The 24,267-nt window shown below is 31.8% G+C and overlaps 4 protein-coding genes and 1 pseudogene across 5 annotated transcripts; 3 read left to right on the forward strand and 2 right to left on the reverse strand.

Moving 5' to 3' along the window:
* On the forward strand, positions 1,940 to 4,220 carry LOC109363493 (pentatricopeptide repeat-containing protein At2g15630, mitochondrial). The gene has a single exon (XM_019609757.1). The coding sequence runs from the start codon at positions 1,940 to 1,942 to the stop codon at positions 3,851 to 3,853; it is 1,914 nt and encodes a 637-aa protein (XP_019465302.1). The 3' UTR covers positions 3,854 to 4,220.
* On the reverse strand, positions 5,249 to 7,761 carry LOC109325151 (B3 domain-containing protein REM20-like). Of its 2 annotated transcripts, none has more exons than XM_019557323.1 (7): positions 7,603 to 7,761; positions 7,193 to 7,462; positions 7,004 to 7,072; positions 6,589 to 6,919; positions 6,394 to 6,503; positions 6,164 to 6,235; positions 5,249 to 6,023 (listed from the first exon to the last, which is right to left on the reverse strand). In XM_019557323.1, the coding sequence occupies exons 1-7, from the start codon at positions 7,669 to 7,671 to the stop codon at positions 5,757 to 5,759; spliced, it is 1,188 nt and encodes a 395-aa protein (XP_019412868.1). In that variant the 5' UTR covers positions 7,672 to 7,761; the 3' UTR covers positions 5,249 to 5,756. The 2 variants fall into 2 exon arrangements, with proteins under 2 accessions (XP_019412868.1, XP_019412867.1); XM_019557322.1 differs by having other exon boundaries at positions 7,004 to 7,075.
* LOC109325795 (B3 domain-containing transcription factor VRN1) lies at positions 9,720 to 12,797 on the reverse strand (the record flags this gene model as incomplete). The annotated part of the gene is given in 4 exon segments (XM_019558357.1): positions 9,720 to 9,925; positions 9,998 to 10,197; positions 10,289 to 10,961; positions 12,364 to 12,797. Coding segments are annotated over 4 exon segments (1,139 nt in total), but the record flags the coding sequence as incomplete, so codon positions are not given.
* LOC109325012 lies at positions 16,737 to 17,318 on the forward strand (annotated as a pseudogene).
* On the forward strand, positions 18,489 to 24,093 carry LOC109363494 (ribosome biogenesis protein BMS1 homolog). Its single transcript, XM_019609758.1, has 5 exons — positions 18,489 to 18,893; positions 19,014 to 19,104; positions 19,213 to 19,331; positions 19,480 to 19,676; positions 23,865 to 24,093. The coding sequence occupies exons 1-5, from the start codon at positions 18,609 to 18,611 to the stop codon at positions 24,091 to 24,093; spliced, it is 921 nt and encodes a 306-aa protein (XP_019465303.1). The 5' UTR covers positions 18,489 to 18,608.

Consider the following 24,267-nt stretch of genomic DNA (forward strand, 5'->3'; position numbering starts at 1 on the left):
TATATATATATATAGAGAGAGAGAGAGAGAGAGAGAGAGAGAGACCATTTGTAGTTGCTGTCTAACTTTAGGTTTGAGCTTTATATTCTATGGTGTGGGTTCAATTGGCATTGTATTGATTTCAAGGAGTTGAAAGTTGAAAAATACTTAAATGTATTTGTATTCAGATTACTTATTATTTGTTTGAGTTTATATAGATTTGTGAATAGTTAAATGACTAAATACATTTATTTGTGTTGCAGATATATGTCCTGAAACGGAGGTCGCAATAGGTTTAGATAGAAATTCTTGGCATTTGAGATCAAAGAGGAAAAATTCATAATTCGAGAGATTACAGTGCAACAAGAATACTGGTTTACAGAATTATAGAACCCTGCTATATGCTAATTGTTATTTTTGAATGTCCTTAATTCACAATGTCTTTTCCAGGTTTAATTTTGCTTTGAGTTCTGTCATGTGTTTGATGCGACTAAGCATTTCTTCTCATTTGAGATTGAGGGATTGAAATCACTTGTCCTTAATTCTTGTTCCCTTTTGAAACTCAAACACTTTTGGATGTTCCTATTCTTTGCTGCTGGGGCTTTCTTTGAAAGCAGGGGATAAGTCACCATTGGCATGAGTCCTATAGTTTTTGGTTGAGGCTTACTTTTTTCAACTAGATCATTCCTGTGAATAACCTGAAGTTTTCATCTTGTAGTTGCAACTACAATTTTAGTGTGATGTAGTTGCAACTACAAGATGTGGTTCCCACTTTTTTCCTGATTCAAATGGCAATGGGGTGAAAACTTTGAGAGCACATCTTTTGTCTCACTTAAGATGTGGACCTGAAAACCTTAAATCTTTTCCAGCTTCCCACTTTTTCATATTCTTCTCAAGGCCCTCTTCTTTTAACACCCCTCCAATTAAAACTTCGCCCTCTTGTGTTTTTGTGTATATAAAAGTAATAATGATTCTCAACATAATAAAAGCTATATGCATTGAGAGGACACAATAATAGCTAAGGTAAAACTCATGAAATGATATGAAGTAACAATGTGGATACCAGTAAGAATTAACTCTGTAGGTAGTTCTAGAATATAATGTGTAAATATTCGAGTTTAAACTCTGCAATTGTACAATTCCCCCTCTTTCTATCAAAACTTTGAGTAAACAATGTATTATGGTAATGCTCAACATGTTAAACGTAGAAGATTTGATTGTTGAGTTATGTATGAAACGAGTTTAGTTTTACTAGCTCGCGATTACAATGCCCAAGGTTGAATGAGGTTAGCTTATTATGTTAACTTAATTGATAAATTTGAACTTTACGAAAAATAAATCAGAATTAAAGAAGTAACTAAAACTACAGTATAGTATTTTTTATGTTTTTCTATCATTGTTGATTGTTTTTAAGTTGGAAGAAGAAGAAGAAATTTATGGTATAATATCATATTCATCAGTTGTTTGTGTAAATACTTATAAATTGTTAATACATTATTTGTATTATTTATGTTTGTAAGTTAATAATGATTAAATATGAATGAAAATTATGTAATAAATATAATTTTTTTATTATATTAGTATATATATATCTTTTAGTGTTCATATTAATATAAAATATAACATATAGTGTCCAATATATGACCGAAATCATGGTAGAATAATGCATTCACTAACAAAAAAATTATTCATTTTTTCTATAGTCAATCTCTGTCGAAATAAACAGTTATTAGCATTATTACTCTATCGAAGTATAGAATAGGAGGATAATTCAATTTTTCGTATTTGAAATTTTGAATCTTTGAAAAAATCTTAATATTGAGAGTTTGTCACATCATTTTTTTTCGCCAAAAAAATGATACGCTGTTATTTAAATATTGCTTTCCAAAAATATATTGAATTGTAAATTTATCTTTAAAAGTAGAAGAATTGTTGCTTTCACTGAGTTTTCTCAGCGACAATGAAATTGTTTCAAATCTTCAATTCCAAAGCCTTACACTTTAAACACCGAAGAATTTTCCCCCATTACTCCAATCTCTACCCTTATTCCTCTTCTCTCCCTCAACCCCAAGAAACACCCTCTTCCTCCATTCCCATCACTCACTCCACTCTACTTCATTCTATCCAATCCTCTCAGTGGCATTTCATCGAACACCTTGCCCCCCAACTCACACCATCCCTTATTTCTTCCACTTTATCCAACCTCCACCAAAGTCCTCAACTTGTTCATCAACTACTTACCCATCTTCATAATCACCCTCATTGCCTTGACCTCTCAGCCCTTTGCCTCGCTGTTTGTGTCCTCTATCGCCTTCCGTCCCCTAAACCTGCTGTAAACCTCTGCAAGCAACTCATTCATAGATACGGTGATGGCATTGGCACAAAAGCGATGATTTTCGATGAGTTATCGCGTGCCCGTGATCACTTCGGTATTAAGACAACTGTTGTTTTTGATTTTCTTGTGAGGGCATACTGTGAGCTTAAAAAACCAGATGAGGCTTTGGATTTTTTTTACATTATGAAGGAAAAGGGTTTTGTGCCAAATATTGAGACTTGTAATCAGATGCTTAGTCTTTTTTTGAAATTAAACAGAACTCAGATGGTTTGGGCTCTGTATGCTGAAATGTTCAGGATGCAGATCAAATCCAGTGTGTGCACTTTTAACATCATGATTAATGTGTTGTGTAAAGAAGGGAAGTTGAAGAAGGCGAAAGAATTTATTGAGTATATGGAGGTTCTTGGGGTCAAGCCGAATGTTGTTACTTACAACACCATAATACAAGCGTACTGTTTAAGGGGGAGACTCAAAGCGGCACGCTTGATCTTTCAGACAATAAAAGACAAAGGTCTCGAGCCAGATTCCTATACATATAATTCTTTTATAAGTGCTATGTGTAAAGAAAAAATGCTTGAGGAGGCTTCTGCATTACTTGGTAGCATGTTAGAATTTGGCTTGGTTCCTAATGCAGTAACATACAATGCATTGATTGATGCGTATTGCAATAAAGGTGACCTGAATAAGGCTTTTGCCTACAGAGATGAGATGATAAAGAAAGGTATTATGCCATCTCAAGTGACCTACAATATGTTTATTCATGCACTGTTTATGGAAGGAAGAACGGGTGAGGCTGATGATATGATCACAGAGATGCGAGGAAAAGGGATGAATCCAGATACTGTTACCTATAACATATTGATCAATGGATATTGCAGATGTGGGGATGCAAGGAAAGCCTTTAGCCTTTTTAATGAAATGGTGAGGAAAAGGATTCAGCCATCACTGGTGACATATACATCACTCGTATATGTTCTCGGTAAAAGGAATAGAATGAAGGAGGCAGATGAGTTGTTTAAGAAGGTTCAGCAAGAAGGCCTTTTGCCAGATATCATAATGTTTAATGCATTGATTGATGGTCATTGTGCAAATAGTGATATTGAACGTGGGTTTCAACTCTTAAGAGAAATGGATCAGATGAAGGTCCTTCCTGATGAAGTCACTTATAATACCTTGATGCAAGGATACTGCAGGGAGGGGAAAGTGGAAGAAGCGCGTAAACTGATTGATGAGATGAAGAGAAGGGGGATCAAACCTGATCATATTAGTTATAATACGCTCATCAGTGGTTACAGTAAAAGAGGTGATATGAAGGATGCTTTTAAAGTTCGTGATGAAATGTTGACTACGGGATTTAATCCGACACTTCTTACTTACAATGCTCTAATACAAGGCTTATGCAAAACTCGAGATGGTGAGCATGCTGAAGAGCTCCTCAGGGAAATGGTTAGTAAAGGCATTGCTCCTGATGACAGCACATACCTATCATTAGTTGAGGCGATGAATGTTGAGGACCTGGTGGGAAATGATGATAAATGAACGTGTGCTCATGTTCATTGACTTGAAATTGAATGGGCAAAGGGGGTTCAAGAAGAATATAATTTATTAGGTTTTTTTGTTGTTGGAAACTTCTGTCTTTGGAGTTTGGACAAAATCTTCTAGGCATTCATGAGCCTGCAAGTTGCGTTATCGAGCAAACATGTGCCTGTATATGAAGAGCAAGTTAATGGAGTTCTTGAAAAAGTATAATTTGCCTAAGCTCATTTCTTTTGTTGTAAGATTATTATTTTTTGTATTTCAAAATTTTTTAATGTTAGTTTTGTACCAGCACACTTCAAACAAATTAATATTTATCGGTGTTTCCATTTGAGATTAGAAAAGAATAGCTAATGCTTGAATTTGTATTTCTCTGACTCATAAAATTAGGCAGGGAGATTATTGTGAATAGTTGAAAATTTGGGCACAATATTAATTGCCCATCTAATATAGCAATAATTTGCTTAAACGATTGTCAAGTCTTTTCTTGTTTTCATTTTCTGATCATTACCTCAATCTCTGCACTTGAGGACAAACCTCAGAGCAGTAATAAGGTTACTGTTCTGTCTATATGGTCTCTCCGTCTACAAGAATAAGACTGCATATTCACCCTCTCGTACCTCATTAGGATCCCAGCTGCACTATCTCAGTCTCTCCACCGTTTTTGCAGTTCAAATTTTTACTTTCACGCCAAACAAAAGATGTTTGCTGCTTTGTACAGTATTATACTTTTCAGTCCTAGTTATGTATCAAATGTTTGAAAGATTATCTTGTATAGCTAGAAGTGGAAGTAGCCGTTCAATCTCAATCTACCCTTGTTTGTGTCAATTTTCATTCTTTAAGTGGCCAATGTCTTATTATGAAATCATGTCCTAACTTCTACCTTGTACTAAAACAAAACTTTTGCTTGATAAATAATGAAATAAACTTTAAATAAGAAGGATGTCCTATGACTGGCACCATTTTGCCAAGAGGTGTTTCAACAGCATAATTCATCCTTTTTTCCCTATGCGATTCAAGTCATCATAGATGAGATTGTCTTAAGACTATCACTATCAAGCTGGAACACGGAATTGGCTAGAGCCATGGTTAAAATGGTTACTACATCTGTAATTCTAAATCCTAATGTTGCATGTGTATTCAACTGAATTACTTATTTTTGCATATATTACATCAAATGAGAACGAGCACAGGAACTCGTGGTTGTAGTTATTTATTATCTTATTTGTCTTTTATAATCTTACATAATTTTGCAATGTAAAATATGATTCTGTCGGTTCCTGCATTTGTCCCTGAAGCAATGAATTTGACCAAGGCCAGAGGGAATGACATGCTTGGAGCAGTTACTTGTGGCTCTAAGGAGGCTGATTTTCTGGCCAGGGGCTGATTTTCTGCAATTCTGATATTTGCAGGAACTGTTTGATTTAAAAATGGCTACAAAATGTACCATTACAGAGAGGTTGGAATATGAGAGACCTCAGATTGAAGGTGCAGACTCCACTATGGCCAATGAAGGTTTCAAGCAGGCCACATATTCTACCACAGTTTGTTAAAAAGACCATGTGCTAGCACTTTTAAGGTCTCAAGTGTATACATATGACCTTAGATTATGAAATGCAGTAACCAGGTTTGCATATATGTAGCATCTAACAATATGTTGTATTTTATAAATTGTTGGGAAATCTTAAACAAAACTATCAGATATTAATGTTGGTACAGTTTAAAACTGTCCAGTGTCTATCAGTACTTATCTTCTGTGACAGGTTCTTTCAGTATATGTAAGCAACATGCAAACTCCTGATCTTGCTGATTACTTTATTAATTCCCTTGTATTTCAATCCACCAAAAATGTAGGATGATATCATAAATTTATAAGCAAACATGGTGTGTCAAACTGAAACAATGTTTATGTTGCTGACATTAGTAGTCCATTCTTAACAACATGCACTTGTAACATTTGTATTTGTTCGTCTTCCCCCATCACAAATTCACAAATGCATTCATCTTTTTTCATGTCAATCTTGTTCACTCTGCAGAATCTTGCCCAACCTTTGTAAAATATGCGGCCATCTTTCCACTTCTGCAGTTCTCCTGTGACTGTCCTACGGCTTTTGCGGACGTGTGTCTCTTCTGGCAAGGTTTGAAGATATGGCACATCATTTCTTCCATCATGCTGTAATAACAAACAGTGATCACATTAGTGAAAATCCTATGACAAAAGTTATCTTGGCTTTCCCACTCAAGATAATTACTGTTAAAAGAAGTGAATGTTGCACAATTATTAAAACTAATAGGTATAAATTAAAACTATACCTCACAACATAGAAGGGTAATATTTTGTGGCAAGTTGAGGGAGAAGTCAACAATCAATTTTTTTGGAACACGCTGCAACAGCCAAGAGTGATGTCATAAGTGAAAGTACACTATTGTAGGAAAAGAATATGTCAAGATAATAACTATTGTAGGAGCTTAAGCAAATATTTTCATATGAATCAGAAAGCAAATGAGAACAGAACCAGATAAAACAGATAAAAGAGACTAACTAATTCATTTTCTCGGCCTTTTTGCAGTATTGCAGTGAAGTGTGGATTGTCATAATGAACATACTTTGCATTTCCAAAGTTCTTGCTTGCAGAACTTCTTGCAGTTTTCCCTAAACCAAATAAATCAACCAATAAAACCTGATATAAATGAAAATATTAAAAGAAATGTTTAGTGCATAAAGTATGAAAATATACTCTTGCCAGTTCTGTGATAATTTCCTCCAAACTCATCATCCTGGTTCTCCAAAACAGAGTCCTCCTGATTTACCTCTATTTGTTCCAAGTCATAAAATTTTAAGATCTTGAACTTCATTTTATATTTACCATCATATTTGAAAAAAATGAAGTCCTCTCCCTCTAAACAATTGTCTGCCACAAATTGTTTCCAACCATCAACAAAACATATGTTGCTGCCAACACTGCATGCTCTCACATTCCAACCCACCTCACTGTAATTTCTAAGGATGAATTCCTTAGGTTCTCTTTCCTCAAGTCTTGCCAGTTTCAGAAAATCACTTGGAATAGGCTGCATTTGTTTTTTAGGGCTTAGCAATATATATTATATCTTCAAGTAAGTCTAAATTGAAGAAAGTTATAGTTAAGAGAATACCATTCTTTCAGAGCAAAACTTTGAAATGAAGACTGTGAAGAATGATGAACACACCTTGGCTGCACTACTCTTCTCATTATCCAAGAATACCAATAGTCAACAAGAAATTGTAATGCCAAAAAACCACATCTTTGTAGAAAAGTGAAAATACTATAACACATGCATCTTTCATGAAACTTAACAAAATACCTGTGGTGCTATTTTAGTGTTTAGTCTCTCACATGCATTAAGACCAAATATTTGCACCCGGAAGCAGTTATCTCCCTCATATGTGAAAAGCAGCAACTCATTTTCCTCTACTAAGTTGTTTCTCAGAAATCTTGGCCAACCATCTTGCATAAAAATTTCATCTTTCTCCAAAATAGTGACTCGGCATGGGTCACCAGAAGGACCTATAAGAATCACATTGGTGGAGGAGAAGTCTTCATCACAATACTTCACAAAATCAGGTGGGATCATCTACGAGTTAAAGTTAGAAAACATGTTAAAAAGGAATCAAGATCTTCTATCTTATTTTTCTATCTTCATCAAATGGTGCTACTTTATGAATGGTAAAAGTGATGCATTATTTATCTAAAAGTAGAGGAGTAGTGACTAACCATTTGGTGGGTGTTGATGCCTATCTTGATGACTGTGATGAAGGAATATTTGTCCACTTGATTATCCATCTCCTACATGCAACAAGAGGAAATGAACAAGTTATGTTTGATGAGTGAGAGAGATGAATTGTGCTGTGCTTTTGTGCTTCTACTTGTTAATTTCAGATCTATGTTTACTCAAATTCAATATTACTGTGTAGCTAGGTAATTAACTCAAGTTTCTACGTCTACATGCTATTTTTGCATGCACACGTAATTAAGCTATGAGAAACCCACTATTCTATTATTGGCTATTTTGTCTTTTTATCAACTTGGTAATTATTTCAATGCTGTCACTTATTTTGTATACTTTTGGAAACTGATTGAGATATGCATTTATGCAATAATGCTTGTGCAGTTGTGACCTTATAATTCATCAGTAAGAAAACTCATTTTCCATAAGTTGTCATCAACTTCATCCCTAGCCACATGCATTTGATGAACCTTTTTTCTTATTTGATTCAACTCAGTTACTTTGACACAATTTCACTGTCAAATACTACTTCTGAAAAAGTATAACTCCTGAGTTATATACTTAACTTGTATATCTTATATTTTACACATTTTAATGTATTTATGAAATCATCTCTACGATACTTTTATAAGACCTTTTTGATTAGTTTTAGTAAATTAAGAAATGTGATTTAACACTGGTAGCATTATTAAATATGTCAAAATTTAAATATATTTTCTTACTCAATTAAATGATTATTTTCTCTTTGTAATCAATTAATGTAAGAGTATTTTCATAACAAGGTTAACTAATGTACATAAAATCCTAATGTGATACTAATGTCACTGATTATTGGTTCAAGGTCCATAAGCAACTTCCAATTACGACCTTCTTTTTCTTCTAATTGTCATTTTAATAAAGCAAATTTGTTTTAATCTGTTGATCTCTTTAGAAAATCAAGTTAACATTAATAACTATTTTAACAACTCTGAGCTGGCCTAATTAATAAGAGAAATAATAAGTGAAAATAAATTATAGTTATTACGGAGATACTAAGAGCAAATCATGAAAATATTATTACATGATTAGTATTGATATTCATATTAATTACATGCTACAATTTTAAAATATATTTAAATAAGAATAGAGGTAGAGGCAAATGATCATTTTAGATAAAGATAAATATATTCATAAGAAATGTTTTATAATGTAATCAAGTTTCTCAAATATTTCATTTTAAACAGAAAAACTTTTGTCTCTACAAAATCAATTATTTTCCTTAAGAAAGAGTTTTGAATTGAAACACCATAAAAGGGCCCCTTAGTTTACAATGTTGATGCATGTGCTTAAATGTTATTTATTTATTCATGTTTTATTATTTGTTTTAAAATATTGATAATTAGTGCTTAATTGCTCAACAAACAAACTAGTATTAGATCCACTGGCATTGTTCAACAAATATAATTTCTTTGGTTTCAAAACATCATAAGACCTAAACAAAATTAAGTAAGAAGCAAAGAAATCAAGTGCATGAATTGAATGACAGTTATCAAATATACTTACAAGTGATTATGGCCTTTCAAGATAGTGTTAAAAATGTATTAAGTCTCTACATTTTATAATAAAAAATACAATTTCTATAGAAAAGAATAATATGACATCAACTAGGTTAAGATTTTCTTTTCAAGTAATCAACAAAAACAATGAATCAAGCCAACATGCAAGTGAAGCATAATCAAAATAGAAACCAAGATAAACAGCAATAGACATGCATTGATTGATATGCTTCACATACAACCCAAGTTAGAAACAGTTTACCAAGAAATAAAATATTAAAACTACAATAACCAATTTAAACCATAGTCATCCTGCATGGTTATGATCATAAAGAGCTTCTAAGTGAAGAAATTAGGCGAAAACTAATCACACAGAACATAAGCAGGAGCTAATTGATCACACAAGAAAAAGCTGATGCTAGTTTCTAATTAGTTTAACTGAGGAGATGTGATGTTGCAAGGGAGTGTTCATCAGCTTCGGTGGGCTCACATTTTGGCTCTGCTGTGAAGAAGGGCTCAACAAACCGACATCCTCGATGATGCGAAAAACAGTAACTTGCAGCACTACTTCCTTCATTCTAAGCAGCTCAAACACACATACATCACCTTCCCCTATATTGTTCTCTAATGCAAATTCAAACCACCCTTGGCTAAACTTAGCTCTACCTCCTTTATAAAGGCACCGAACAGGCCACTGTCTTCCATCTGAGTTTTGAAGTTTAATAAATCCGGAAACTCCATTCAGATGCTTTTCCGCAAAGCATGATGGCAAATACTGCATAGCAGAAAGAAGAATAAATGATAAAAGATTAAAAAAATGTATATCATGGTAAGTGCAAGGGCTCACCATTATGCATCCCCTATATAAATAGGAGGGTCGCAGGACAACCCGACAGAAAGGATTATCTGGTTCAAATGTTTTTGCTGCATTAATCGCCCTTTCTCTTTCTTCAGCTGTTACAGTTCTTTTCCTTGCCGAAGCACTTTCGTAAAATCTATTGCGTATTTCTGTCTCCTCTCCATGTTCAGCATATGATTCCTGGCCTTCTGCATTTGCATAAATTCTATTAATCATAAAATTCAATGTTGTGAAAACTAAGCCAAAGAAGAAAAAAAAGCTACTTATAAGAGCTTATACCATGAGCTGATTTCCGCTTCTTTCTCTCAGTTTTTTTAACCTTTTCCTCAATAGAAGCACGCAATTTCAATTCTTCAGTAGACCTTTTAAACTCGACTGCATTAAACTGAACACCTATATCTCTGGTCAACTGACTGTCGAGTGTATCAGAACCTCTCGAAGAAAGAACACCCCCGCCCTCTCCCCAGTTTACGCTATTAAGTTTAGACCCATTAAATAGATTCTGCACTGCTGGAGGAGTATTACTCTTTCCGGGTTTGATATCTACTGATCCAGGAAGAACTTTGTTTTGCAAAGCACCGGGAGTCGGGCGAGAAGGTGAATCCAAGTATTCAACAGAGTCTTCATCTTCCATTTCTTCAAAAAATTTAAGACGGTTTGCAAAGTAAGGCCCTTCATTACTGCTTCGCGTGGCTGACTGATAGTTTATCTCAGAAGTAGCCAAATTAAAAATATGAACATTGAAAGATGACTTTCCTTCGTATCTGAATACTAACAAGTATCCAACAGAAATGGAATAGCGTTGAACAAATTCTGGCCAACCATCAACAAACCAAAGTTTGTTGTCAGCCTTTTTTAATCCTACACGCCAGACACTACCATCGGGAACAGAGAGGGTAGCAGTTGTCGAAAGCTCACCCTCATATTTCCTCAGAAAATTATCTGGAATCCTCTGCAATTCAAAAATTAATTTAGGTTTCAATATTGGGGAATGTTTGCAATACAAGGCAGCGGCAGCAGGTGTTTTCCACCACAACGATGATGATGTTAAATCAAGAAGTAAAAAACTCAACATTTATTAACGAACATAGTACACTCACTGTGGCCCACCCATCATCTTCCATTAAGTCCTAACATGATCCAAAACTATACTAATTTTGATGTCTTAAGATGAGCACATCAATAAAAATATGACAAAACATGTGGAAGAGTTCCCAGTTAGTAAAGATAGTAACCTGACGGCAGTTTACAAGAAACGTCAAAATTCAAAATGCTTCACTAATGAGTTATCAAATTGAAGGCTGCAAAAATGGCGATATAAAAAACCAACTGGTTCATTACAAAACCGCAAAGTTCTGTGCTTTCAAATTTGCTTCAACTTTCAACAAGTTCTAGTAAACCAACTTCGGAGTAATGGCACTTTTCAAACTCCACTAAAACAGTTGAACTAACATGACAACTGACAAATGAAGGACAAGGGCTTAGTACAGAGATAGACTCTTAAAAGATACCATTAGTTACATATTAATATAATTCCCTTGCACTATGTAGGTGTACTAAGTTCTTCCTCCCTCAGTTCATCTATCAGTTGAGAGATACTTGAAAATCTCTTCACAATAAAATACAACAACACCACCCAAGCCTTTATCACACTAGGTGAGGTCGGCTACATAGATCAAACGACGTCATAATGTTTTTCACGATACAATAGCACAAGTGAAACATTAAAACCAGTTTGAGTGTGTAGGAAACAAAAAGCATCTGTTCAATGCATGATAAGTATTTCCTCCTTACTAGAAACAGTTGCAAATAAATTGGTAGTGATTAATAAAGAGATTAGATTTCTATAGTAAAGCACCAAATTTACTTACTTTTCATGATTCTCTAAGGTAAAACCTATTTATTTTATTTTTGGTGAATAGTAAAAAAGCTATTTCTTCTACTGAAGAACATAGTTATCCAACAGAGTCTATTTTCAACAAAAACAAAAAAGGAATCTGGTAATTTTATGGGAGATTTTTTCAATTAGAAATATAGACAAAAATTAAAAGGATTAAATGTGTACACACCGTTGAAAAAAACATAAAAATAGCCAACTACACTCTATTGACTTGAGACTAGGATTAGTTTCAACTCAGCCAACATGGTACCTCTTCTTAAATCCTAAGGCCTTAACCCAATTTATTTTTATTTTCACAAAAATTCTTCCAAAATCAAAACTTGATGAAAGTAAAAGCAAGATCCAGAAACACTATCAACCCCCTTTTTCACTCTCACCCAAATTTCTCATAAACCCAAGAATTTAAAAACAACTACATCAACAAAAAGTACAAACTTGAAGAAAATTTGGGTACCAGTTGCTTGGCTTGAACAGTAGAGGGTAGAAGAAGCTTGAAGAAAGAAGGGTATGGCATTTTCTGTGTATTTGAGAAACCAAAAAACCAAAGCTTCAAAGCATTTGATGCTACTTTATCTTCACCCTTTGATTCAAAGTTGAAAACTTTGGACTCTAGATACTAGAATTTCTTCACCTTCTAGATCACTCACTTCAGTCCCCACTCTTCACCACCTTCTCTGCTTTTTGAGTCAAACAATGTTTTTTTTAACCTTAAAAAAATCAACTGGACCTAACGAGTTAATGACTCAGTGAGTCACCTCAAAACCTTTCCCAGTTTAGATTTTACAACTCATTCCAATGCTAAAAAAATATTTGGATTTTGTGAGAGTTGTTTTTTTGGGTTTGGAGTTTAGTTTAGACATTGGAGCAGGGTGAGTTGTACACTTTTGTGGCACTTTTCATTTTTAGTCCCTATGTTTTTCTATAATTTTAGTTTTAGACCTCAACAATAGAGGTAAAAATAATGGCTAAGGACATCAACATTTATAGCCATTTCTATAAAAGAATAAAACGACAATAATTGCCTCTTGCAATTAGTGTCATCAAAGCAATCAGAGATTATTTCATGATCCTTGATTTTTTTTTAAAATAAAAATTGATAATATAAGAAATTTTATAACATTATTTAATAATAATGCATCAGTTGAATGGAAAGAAATTCACCTATTATGTGAAGAATTGGTTAATGTTTGGATTTCTAAACATGATATATATTGAATCTTAAAGCAAACTAAATTTAATTCTACATCCACAATTTTTATATGATTTTTCTTTGACTAGCAAAAATATACACTAAAACAAGTTCCTAGAGGTAGACATATCAAAATAACTCCTCTACATTACTACATATAAATGAGAAGACCAATCTTCATGCACAAATTTTAGCATCGTTTTTTTTAACAATAAAAGTTCTATATCAACACAAGAGCATTTCAAAATGCTACATTTATATACATATTATTTGTTGGAAAGTAATTTTCACATCGCATACTTCATTATTTTGGGAATGGTTTAAATATTTGTTAGGCTATTCTTGTCAATTAGTATTGAGATGAAACTTTAACATCATTGACATGTCATGAAAGTTAAAAGGAAAATTTAAAAAATCTAAAAAGGTTATGCTTTGAATTAACAAAAAATATATACATTTAATGTTAATCATATTTCCTTCTTAATTATAATCATTTTGTTCTTTATTTCATGAAGATATGTCAATCTGATTATTTAGGGGGAAATCATACCAATTATTTGTAATGAATAAAATTAAGGAACATACAAAACACTGAATCATTTAGTTGATGCTAATTTTAAGGACAAATAAACAAAGAATTGATATTACAATATTATTTAATATTCAATAATTTAAATTAGTAAGTAGATATAAATCATTAGAATTTTATAGAATCAATAACTAAAATGTGGAATATTTTTTTTTTGGAGTAAGTCATTCTTTATGCATGGAAAAGATATTTTGTAGATGAAAAAAGAACACACGCTCAAAAAGAGGCAAGGAGTTCCTTTTCAATCTGCTTATTCAACTTCAAAATTAAATTGCTCTAAATAAGCAATTTGCTGCATTCCACTCTTAAACTCACATGTTGTATTGTGTTCTTCATACTCACAATTATTGATTTCCATTCATTTGTGTGGCACAATCCAAATACCAAGTTATTAGATAATGAAAAACAATTAAATAAGGAATGGGCTTCAATTAAGGTCACTACATTCTTTCAATTAGGGTTTACAATGAAATCACTCGGTATTCGTTTGAAATTCGATTCGTTATTTAGTTTGATAAACTTGGTTCATAAACCAAAGAGTCGAACGTGAGATGAAAATTGAGCTCGTTAGATAAACGAGGCGAAATTGAATTGAATATGGTTCGACTCGTTAGGTTCATGATCTGACTCGATATATTTATATTATTTATATATTTAATTATATATATAAACTAATTTGTATGTTTATTATGACCCTACATTTTTTTATATTTATTGTTATTATACAAACAAAATTATATTTATATATATAAAACCTTTTTGGAGTATTTTTCAAAATTTTAATTAATTATTTGAGTTGTCCAAATAAAGGATTCAAATTGAACCGAATAGTTCGCAAACTTTAATCGAGCCGAACTCGAACTAAAAAATAATTCGTATCGAATTCGAGTCATTTTCGAGTTAAGTTAATCTTTATCAAGTTGAACCGATATGAGCTATGATTTAACTCGGTTCAACTCGTTTTCAACCCTAAACAAAGGAGTAGAGTCTCTATACTGAATGGAAGAGGCATCTAGACAACACAAGAGTGAATTTCTAAGGTGTCACAACAACTCAACAATGGAGTGATGATTAGTGATGGCAAATAAGTCTATCTATAGACCCAATGAAGGGCATGTCTTTTTGGTCAATTTACACATGATTGTTAGGCTACATGCCCATTATTCATGTGGGTTTCACCATAACAGGGGATACATGATGGCTTAAAGAGTTAAAAATGGAAAACCTTGATATACTTTATCTAAAGTTTAGTTTATGAACTTGATATGCTTTAACCTAATTTCCTCTCAATTTTATCATAATCCTTAAAGTCTCATTGCCTAGTGGTAAAGAGAAGTACATGACTACACCTAGTAGCATAACCACATGTCTAACATGAATTAGAAGTAAAATTGTCAAAGTACATATTTATCATATTTAATCTCAACTATTAATATGTTTTATTATTAAATCATTGAACATAACTACAATGACCAATTACCACTAGAGCATGCACTTGATGATTCTATAATCGAACTTATAATTACTCAATTTTTATGAATTTATTTGAATTGTATAAAATAAAATGAGAAGAAAAACATATTAGAAGCTTCATTTAATACAATTTAAAGGGTTCCCTTATATCTAAAAGTTATGCAAGGCTTAATTGAATATCCAAATAGACCAAAATATTAAAATTTAGAGTTTTGAGAGTAGCATTTATTGAAATAGATAAACATACATTAGAAAGACATTAGTTACTTAGCACATATGATTAAAAATATAATTGGTTATCAAAAAAATATAAAGATGGCATGAAGGCACTTTAAAAAAACAAAGTCAATGTTGCCTCTATCTAAAAGTAACCAAGAAAGACCCCCAATATTTAAGAGTATGGATCATCTCTATTAATGGAGAGGCAAGTACCACAAAAAACAAATAAAATAATAATGTGATAAGACACTTTTATCTTTTTATATATAATATAATAACACTTTTGTCATTAGAAACACGTATAAAATTGCATATTTGCCTCTCCATTAATGGAGATGATCCTTGTTCAATCTTTAGAGACTACACGGCATCGAAAGAAAATTAAATCTTCTTGATATGTACGTCTTTTATGTGGTGAACATGCATATGGTATTTTACTTTAAATTAAAACTAAGAAGAAAAAACATCCTTTCTAGAGAAGACGTTAGGGGAATTTTAATGAGAGAAAGCAAGAGGAGAGGAAACATTTTAACTGTTTCACTTGATTAAGAAAGAGAGGAGGGAATTTACTTAGACCTCCTTGTATTTCATTAAAGTTAAAGAGGAAAGATGAAGACAACTTTAAAAATATGTTACTAAATTTTCATCTTCCCAAAATTCTAACCTCTAGAAAGGAAAAGAAAAAGTAGGATAAGAGAGATTTTGACTCATTATTTTCCTTCCTATATCCCCTTTAAATTTCTAGACCAAACCAAAATTTCAGTTTGAATCTCAACCTTACCTCTCATCTTTTGCAAACTCAAGCCAAACACAACATTAAATAAAAGTTGTACATTTGAGATGGACATTTTTTCCATATTATATACTATTCATATTTCATTATTATTAATTTTTAATAAAAAATATAAATAAATTTGCAGTATTTACTAATTACACATAAATATTACAATAAAATGGCATTCTTTCTTCCTCCACAGGTAAGTGGGGCTAACTCTCCCAATGGACATTTTTTCCATTCACAAGACTCGAACTCGAGTTTTTGTTTAAGGAGAATCAAACATGTACCACTTGAACCAACGTCCATTGGTCTTTTATCATGCAATTGTTGTGCACCTATTAGAGAGAAGTCAAAAGGCAACCCATAAAGTCAAAAAGCAGGCCGGTGGAGCTTAAGCCTTCCATATTGGAACAAGACAAATTCTGTTCTCGAAATGGTCAAACTAAAATGTCAACCACAAAACCATAATCAATCACATTTCTTCGTGTGAATGAGTTCTAAAATCAAACCCAACACTATCACTATAAATCCACGTCCCTTATGCTTTCTAAATCCCAAGGTATCAATTGCATTGCATGAGGGTGGGGAACATGTTACTAAACATTAGTCATGTTATGATAGCCTTTGTTATTATGATCATAATGATGGTGCCAAAAAATGTGAGTGGCCAAAGTAGTGTAGCAGATATTGTGACACAAGAGTTTTTCAATAGTATTAATTGATCAAGCAGGTGATAGTTGTGGTGGGAAGAACTTCTACTCAAGAGATGCTTTCCTAAATGCTCTCAACTCCTACAATCACTTTGGTAGTCTTAGTTCTGTTAATGACCATGTTGTTTCATTTCAAACAGCATTATGGTATTGGATGCAAAATGTTCGCCCTGTTATTAACCAAGGATTTGGTGCAACCATTAGAGCTATTAATGGACAACTTCAATGTCATGGGGCTAATCCAAACACAGTTCAAGCTCGTCTTAATTATTATACTCAATATTCTTCACAATTAGGTGTTGCTACTGGTCATAATCTTACTTGCTAACTTCATTAGTTAAAGCATCTATGTTATATAAATGGATATGATATGGTATCATATATACATATTCGATTATTTTTCTTCAATGGGTATACCACATGTCAATAAAGAACTCAAGGAAGAAATCAGCTTATATTCACAATTTGAGTAATTTTGCAGGAAATTATACGAGTTCACTTTTATATGATTACTTTAGTACTTTTATTAGATATTATTATGAATATATCTTAATTCAATTAAGAGTTTAATATATTTATATATATATATATAACAATTGTGTAAAAAATTTACACTATTGGACTATCATTCTCATTGATAACTCTTCCATAAAATAAAGTAACATAAATAAGTAAAAGATAATATATTAACCGTATAAAAAACTTTATAAGGGCAATACATATATATTAATATATTTGACTAATTTGGTTAAAATAAAAATAAATGTCATTTCTTGTGATTCTCATACTGGCCAAATTAAAATTAACGTTGTTCACAATTGAATAGTTAGTTATATTAGACGTACTCACAGTTTAATAATTCAACTTTGAAAAGGGTAGTAAAAATATGTTATAAAATATGTATACATCTATATTGACTATTTTAATTGAACCAATAATTGGACAATATACATTAACTTTTCTCCTATTTTATCTCCACTACTACTTTATATTTTATTTTATACTCTTATTATTTCTAAAATAAAATTTATCAGTAGTAATAAATATTATATACTTTATTTTTTTAAATTCCAATCTATATTTATATATTTTATTTATAAAAATATTACTGTATAATAATAAATTATTGAATATTGAATGTGTGTCATAAAAATGTTAGTAATTATAAATAGAACTAAAATAAACAGTTAACATTAACAAAAATCTCATAAAAAATACCAAAACTATTTATCAAAAAAATCATTTTTTTATTTAGAAAAAACCAATTTTTTTATTTAGAAATAACCAAATATAATAAATAAAAATTTTGTCCAATATTTGATATGAATCGGATAAATATAACATCCATGTTGTGATGACATTTGAAATGAGCATAAATATTATATCAAGATCAATGTCCAAAGGTTCAAGCTATTTTACAATGAGCATAAAAAATGTTGACCTAAAACTTGAAACAAACATTTTTAGGTCAAGCTTAAATATAATTTCATCCGGACTCATTTCTTAAGTTTGTAACACTAGACCTACTTATTGAAGTGTAGTCGGTGGCAAAAATGAATTAAATAAAAAAAAAATAGCAATTTATTTTTTTAAAAAAAGTTGTGTAAGAAAATAGGTTTCCGGTTCCAGCAATTATACAAAACGCAGTCATTGGCTCATTTCATTGCCGTTCTGAAAGCGGAACCTGATAAACCCTAAACCTCACAAAACACTGTGAGAGACTTCAGCTTCATCGATTTCAATGGCCGTCAACGATGCTGATCAATCAAACAAGTCTCACAGGATCCGTCAATCTGGCGCCAAAAAGGACAAGAAGAAGCTCAAGAAGAAGAAGCAGCAAGATTCTGATGATGATGATCAGAAACAGCTTAACCCTAAGGCATTCGCTTTTTCTTCCTCCAACAAAGCCAAGCGTTTGCAATCACGCGCCGTCGAGAAAGAGCAGCGCCGTCTTCACGTTCCCATCATTGACCGCTCTTATGGTGAACCTGCTCCTTTCGTCATCGTTGTGCAGGGTCCACCCCAGGTGAATTTTCTCTTCTCTTTTGTTCCAAGTTCAAGTTTTGAAATTTGGGTCGAAACTGAATTTACATAACTCAATGAATAATATGTTATTAGTTTTACATTGTACTGTTTTTGCTTTCAGGTTGGGAAGTCACTGTTGATAAAGTCTCTGGTTAAACATTATACGAAACAAAATTTACCTGAAGTTCGAGGTCCAATTACTATTGTGTCAGGTTTGTGTATAATTTTTTTCCATTTCCATCTTATTACATGCTTATCAATGTTTTTTTGTACATGCACAGTGATAGATTATTAAATAAATTTTTGATTCCGAATGCCAGGAAAGCAAAGGCGGCTGCAATTTGTCGAATGTCCAAATGATATCAATGGCATGATAGATGCAGCAAAGTTTGCTGATCTAGCACTGCTTCTTGTAGATGGGAGTTATGGTTTCGAAATGGTTAGTATTGGAAAACAAAGATACCATTGCATATTGCTTGTGTTTTGCTCATGTCTTGGTGGTAGTAAAATAATTTAGATGAAGCTGGCATGCAATTGATTTTACAAATTAGGTTCCCTGATTTTTTGAGCTTTTACTTCACTTACAGGAAACCTTTGAATTCCTGAACATTTTGCAAGTTCATGGGTTCCCAAAGGTCATGGGGGTTCTTACTCATCTTGATCAGTTCAAGGATGCGAAAAAGTTGAGGAAAACAAAGCAACTCATTCCAATGCTAAAAAAATATTTGGATTTTGTGAGAGTTGTTTTTTTGGGTTTGGAGTTTAGTTTAGACATTGGAGCAGGGTGAGTTGTACACTTTTGTGGCACTTTTCATTTTTAGTCCCTATGTTTTTCTATAATTTTAGTTTTAGACCTCAACAATAGAGGTAAAAATAATGGCTAAGGACATCAACATTTATAGCCATTTCTATAAAAGAATAAAACGACAATAATTGCCTCTTGCAATTAGTGTCATCAAAGCAATCAGAGATTATTTCATGATCCTTGATTTTTTTTTAAAATAAAAATTGATAATATAAGAAATTTTATAACATTATTTAATAATAATGCATCAGTTGAATGGAAAGAAATTCACCTATTATGTGAAGAATTGGTTAATGTTTGGATTTCTAAACATGATATATATTGAATCTTAAAGCAAACTAAATTTAATTCTACATCCACAATTTTTATATGATTTTTCTTTGACTAGCAAAAATATACACTAAAACAAGTTCCTAGAGGTAGACATATCAAAATAACTCCTCTACATTACTACATATAAATGAGAAGACCAATCTTCATGCACAAATTTTAGCATCGTTTTTTTTAACAATAAAAGTTCTATATCAACACAAGAGCATTTCAAAATGCTACATTTATATACATATTATTTGTTGGAAAGTAATTTTCACATCGCATACTTCATTATTTTGGGAATGGTTTAAATATTTGTTAGGCTATTCTTGTCAATTAGTATTGAGATGAAACTTTAACATCATTGACATGTCATGAAAGTTAAAAGGAAAATTTAAAAAATCTAAAAAGGTTATGCTTTGAATTAACAAAAAATATATACATTTAATGTTAATCATATTTCCTTCTTAATTATAATCATTTTGTTCTTTATTTCATGAAGATATGTCAATCTGATTATTTAGGGGGAAATCATACCAATTATTTGTAATGAATAAAATTAAGGAACATACAAAACACTGAATCATTTAGTTGATGCTAATTTTAAGGACAAATAAACAAAGAATTGATATTACAATATTATTTAATATTCAATAATTTAAATTAGTAAGTAGATATAAATCATTAGAATTTTATAGAATCAATAACTAAAATGTGGAATATTTTTTTTTTGGAGTAAGTCATTCTTTATGCATGGAAAAGATATTTTGTAGATGAAAAAAGAACACACGCTCAAAAAGAGGCAAGGAGTTCCTTTTCAATCTGCTTATTCAACTTCAAAATTAAATTGCTCTAAATAAGCAATTTGCTGCATTCCACTCTTAAACTCACATGTTGTATTGTGTTCTTCATACTCACAATTATTGATTTCCATTCATTTGTGTGGCACAATCCAAATACCAAGTTATTAGATAATGAAAAACAATTAAATAAGGAATGGGCTTCAATTAAGGTCACTACATTCTTTCAATTAGGGTTTACAATGAAATCACTCGGTATTCGTTTGAAATTCGATTCGTTATTTAGTTTGATAAACTTGGTTCATAAACCAAAGAGTCGAACGTGAGATGAAAATTGAGCTCGTTAGATAAACGAGGCGAAATTGAATTGAATATGGTTCGACTCGTTAGGTTCATGATCTGACTCGATATATTTATATTATTTATATATTTAATTATATATATAAACTAATTTGTATGTTTATTATGACCCTACATTTTTTTATATTTATTGTTATTATACAAACAAAATTATATTTATATATATAAAACCTTTTTGGAGTATTTTTCAAAATTTTAATTAATTATTTGAGTTGTCCAAATAAAGGATTCAAATTGAACCGAATAGTTCGCAAACTTTAATCGAGCCGAACTCGAACTAAAAAATAATTCGTATCGAATTCGAGTCATTTTCGAGTTAAGTTAATCTTTATCAAGTTGAACCGATATGAGCTATGATTTAACTCGGTTCAACTCGTTTTCAACCCTAAACAAAGGAGTAGAGTCTCTATACTGAATGGAAGAGGCATCTAGACAACACAAGAGTGAATTTCTAAGGTGTCACAACAACTCAACAATGGAGTGATGATTAGTGATGGCAAATAAGTCTATCTATAGACCCAATGAAGGGCATGTCTTTTTGGTCAATTTACACATGATTGTTAGGCTACATGCCCATTATTCATGTGGGTTTCACCATAACAGGGGATACATGATGGCTTAAAGAGTTAAAAATGGAAAACCTTGATATACTTTATCTAAAGTTTAGTTTATGAACTTGATATGCTTTAACCTAATTTCCTCTCAATTTTATCATAATCCTTAAAGTCTCATTGCCTAGTGGTAAAGAGAAGTACATGACTACACCTAGTAGCATAACCACATGTCTAACATGAATTAGAAGTAAAATTGTCAAAGTACATATTTATCATATTTAATCTCAACTATTAATATGTTTTATTATTAAATCATTGAACATAACTACAATGACCAATTACCACTAGAGCATGCACTTGATGATTCTATAATCGAACTTATAATTACTCAATTTTTATGAATTTATTTGAATTGTATAAAATAAAATGAGAAGAAAAACATATTAGAAGCTTCATTTAATACAATTTAAAGGGTTCCCTTATATCTAAAAGTTATGCAAGGCTTAATTGAATATCCAAATAGACCAAAATATTAAAATTTAGAGTTTTGAGAGTAGCATTTATTGAAATAGATAAACATACATTAGAAAGACATTAGTTACTTAGCACATATGATTAAAAATATAATTGGTTATCAAAAAAATATAAAGATGGCATGAAGGCACTTTAAAAAAACAAAGTCAATGTTGCCTCTATCTAAAAGTAACCAAGAAAGACCCCCAATATTTAAGAGTATGGATCATCTCTATTAATGGAGAGGCAAGTACCACAAAAAACAAATAAAATAATAATGTGATAAGACACTTTTATCTTTTTATATATAATATAATAACACTTTTGTCATTAGAAACACGTATAAAATTGCATATTTGCCTCTCCATTAATGGAGATGATCCTTGTTCAATCTTTAGAGACTACACGGCATCGAAAGAAAATTAAATCTTCTTGATATGTACGTCTTTTATGTGGTGAACATGCATATGGTATTTTACTTTAAATTAAAACTAAGAAGAAAAAACATCCTTTCTAGAGAAGACGTTAGGGGAATTTTAATGAGAGAAAGCAAGAGGAGAGGAAACATTTTAACTGTTTCACTTGATTAAGAAAGAGAGGAGGGAATTTACTTAGACCTCCTTGTATTTCATTAAAGTTAAAGAGGAAAGATGAAGACAACTTTAAAAATATGTTACTAAATTTTCATCTTCCCAAAATTCTAACCTCTAGAAAGGAAAAGAAAAAGTAGGATAAGAGAGATTTTGACTCATTATTTTCCTTCCTATATCCCCTTTAAATTTCTAGACCAAACCAAAATTTCAGTTTGAATCTCAACCTTACCTCTCATCTTTTGCAAACTCAAGCCAAACACAACATTAAATAAAAGTTGTACATTTGAGATGGACATTTTTTCCATATTATATACTATTCATATTTCATTATTATTAATTTTTAATAAAAAATATAAATAAATTTGCAGTATTTACTAATTACACATAAATATTACAATAAAATGGCATTCTTTCTTCCTCCACAGGTAAGTGGGGCTAACTCTCCCAATGGACATTTTTTCCATTCACAAGACTCGAACTCGAGTTTTTGTTTAAGGAGAATCAAACATGTACCACTTGAACCAACGTCCATTGGTCTTTTATCATGCAATTGTTGTGCACCTATTAGAGAGAAGTCAAAAGGCAACCCATAAAGTCAAAAAGCAGGCCGGTGGAGCTTAAGCCTTCCATATTGGAACAAGACAAATTCTGTTCTCGAAATGGTCAAACTAAAATGTCAACCACAAAACCATAATCAATCACATTTCTTCGTGTGAATGAGTTCTAAAATCAAACCCAACACTATCACTATAAATCCACGTCCCTTATGCTTTCTAAATCCCAAGGTATCAATTGCATTGCATGAGGGTGGGGAACATGTTACTAAACATTAGTCATGTTATGATAGCCTTTGTTATTATGATCATAATGATGGTGCCAAAAAATGTGAGTGGCCAAAGTAGTGTAGCAGATATTGTGACACAAGAGTTTTTCAATAGTATTAATTGATCAAGCAGGTGATAGTTGTGGTGGGAAGAACTTCTACTCAAGAGATGCTTTCCTAAATGCTCTCAACTCCTACAATCACTTTGGTAGTCTTAGTTCTGTTAATGACCATGTTGTTTCATTTCAAACAGCATTATGGTATTGGATGCAAAATGTTCGCCCTGTTATTAACCAAGGATTTGGTGCAACCATTAGAGCTATTAATGGACAACTTCAATGTCATGGGGCTAATCCAAACACAGTTCAAGCTCGTCTTAATTATTATACTCAATATTCTTCACAATTAGGTGTTGCTACTGGTCATAATCTTACTTGCTAACTTCATTAGTTAAAGCATCTATGTTATATAAATGGATATGATATGGTATCATATATACATATTCGATTATTTTTCTTCAATGGGTATACCACATGTCAATAAAGAACTCAAGGAAGAAATCAGCTTATATTCACAATTTGAGTAATTTTGCAGGAAATTATACGAGTTCACTTT

The sequence above is a fragment of the Lupinus angustifolius genome, chromosome LG13 (assembly GCF_001865875.1).
Source record: "Lupinus angustifolius cultivar Tanjil chromosome LG13, LupAngTanjil_v1.0, whole genome shotgun sequence".
NCBI lineage: Eukaryota > Viridiplantae > Streptophyta > Magnoliopsida > Fabales > Fabaceae > Lupinus > Lupinus angustifolius.

What these genes read in the sequence shown, in the direction of transcription:
- LOC109363493 (XM_019609757.1), top strand. Translation starts at nt 1,940, where the DNA reads ATGAAATTGTTTCAAATCTTCAATTCCAAAGCCTTACACTTTAAACAC.
- LOC109325151 (XM_019557322.1), bottom strand. Translation starts at nt 7,671, where the DNA reads ATGGATAATCAAGTGGACAAATATTCCTTCATCACAGTCATCAAGATA. An exon ending in GCATCAACACCCACCAAATG is followed by an intron (nt 7,463 to 7,602) that starts GTTAGTCACTAC and finishes TTTAACTCGTAG; the next exon opens with ATGATCCCACCTGATTTTGT. An exon ending in AAGGCCGAGAAAATGAATTA is followed by an intron (nt 6,236 to 6,393) that starts GTTAGTCTCTTT and finishes TGGCTGTTGCAG; the next exon opens with CGTGTTCCAAAAAAATTGAT.
- LOC109363494 (XM_019609758.1), top strand. Translation starts at nt 18,609, where the DNA reads ATGGCCGTCAACGATGCTGATCAATCAAACAAGTCTCACAGGATCCGT. An exon ending in TCCAATTACTATTGTGTCAG is followed by an intron (nt 19,105 to 19,212) that starts GTTTGTGTATAA and finishes TCCGAATGCCAG; the next exon opens with GAAAGCAAAGGCGGCTGCAA. An exon ending in AGTTTAGACATTGGAGCAGG is followed by an intron (nt 19,677 to 23,864) that starts GTGAGTTGTACA and finishes TCACTTTGGTAG; the next exon opens with TCTTAGTTCTGTTAATGACC.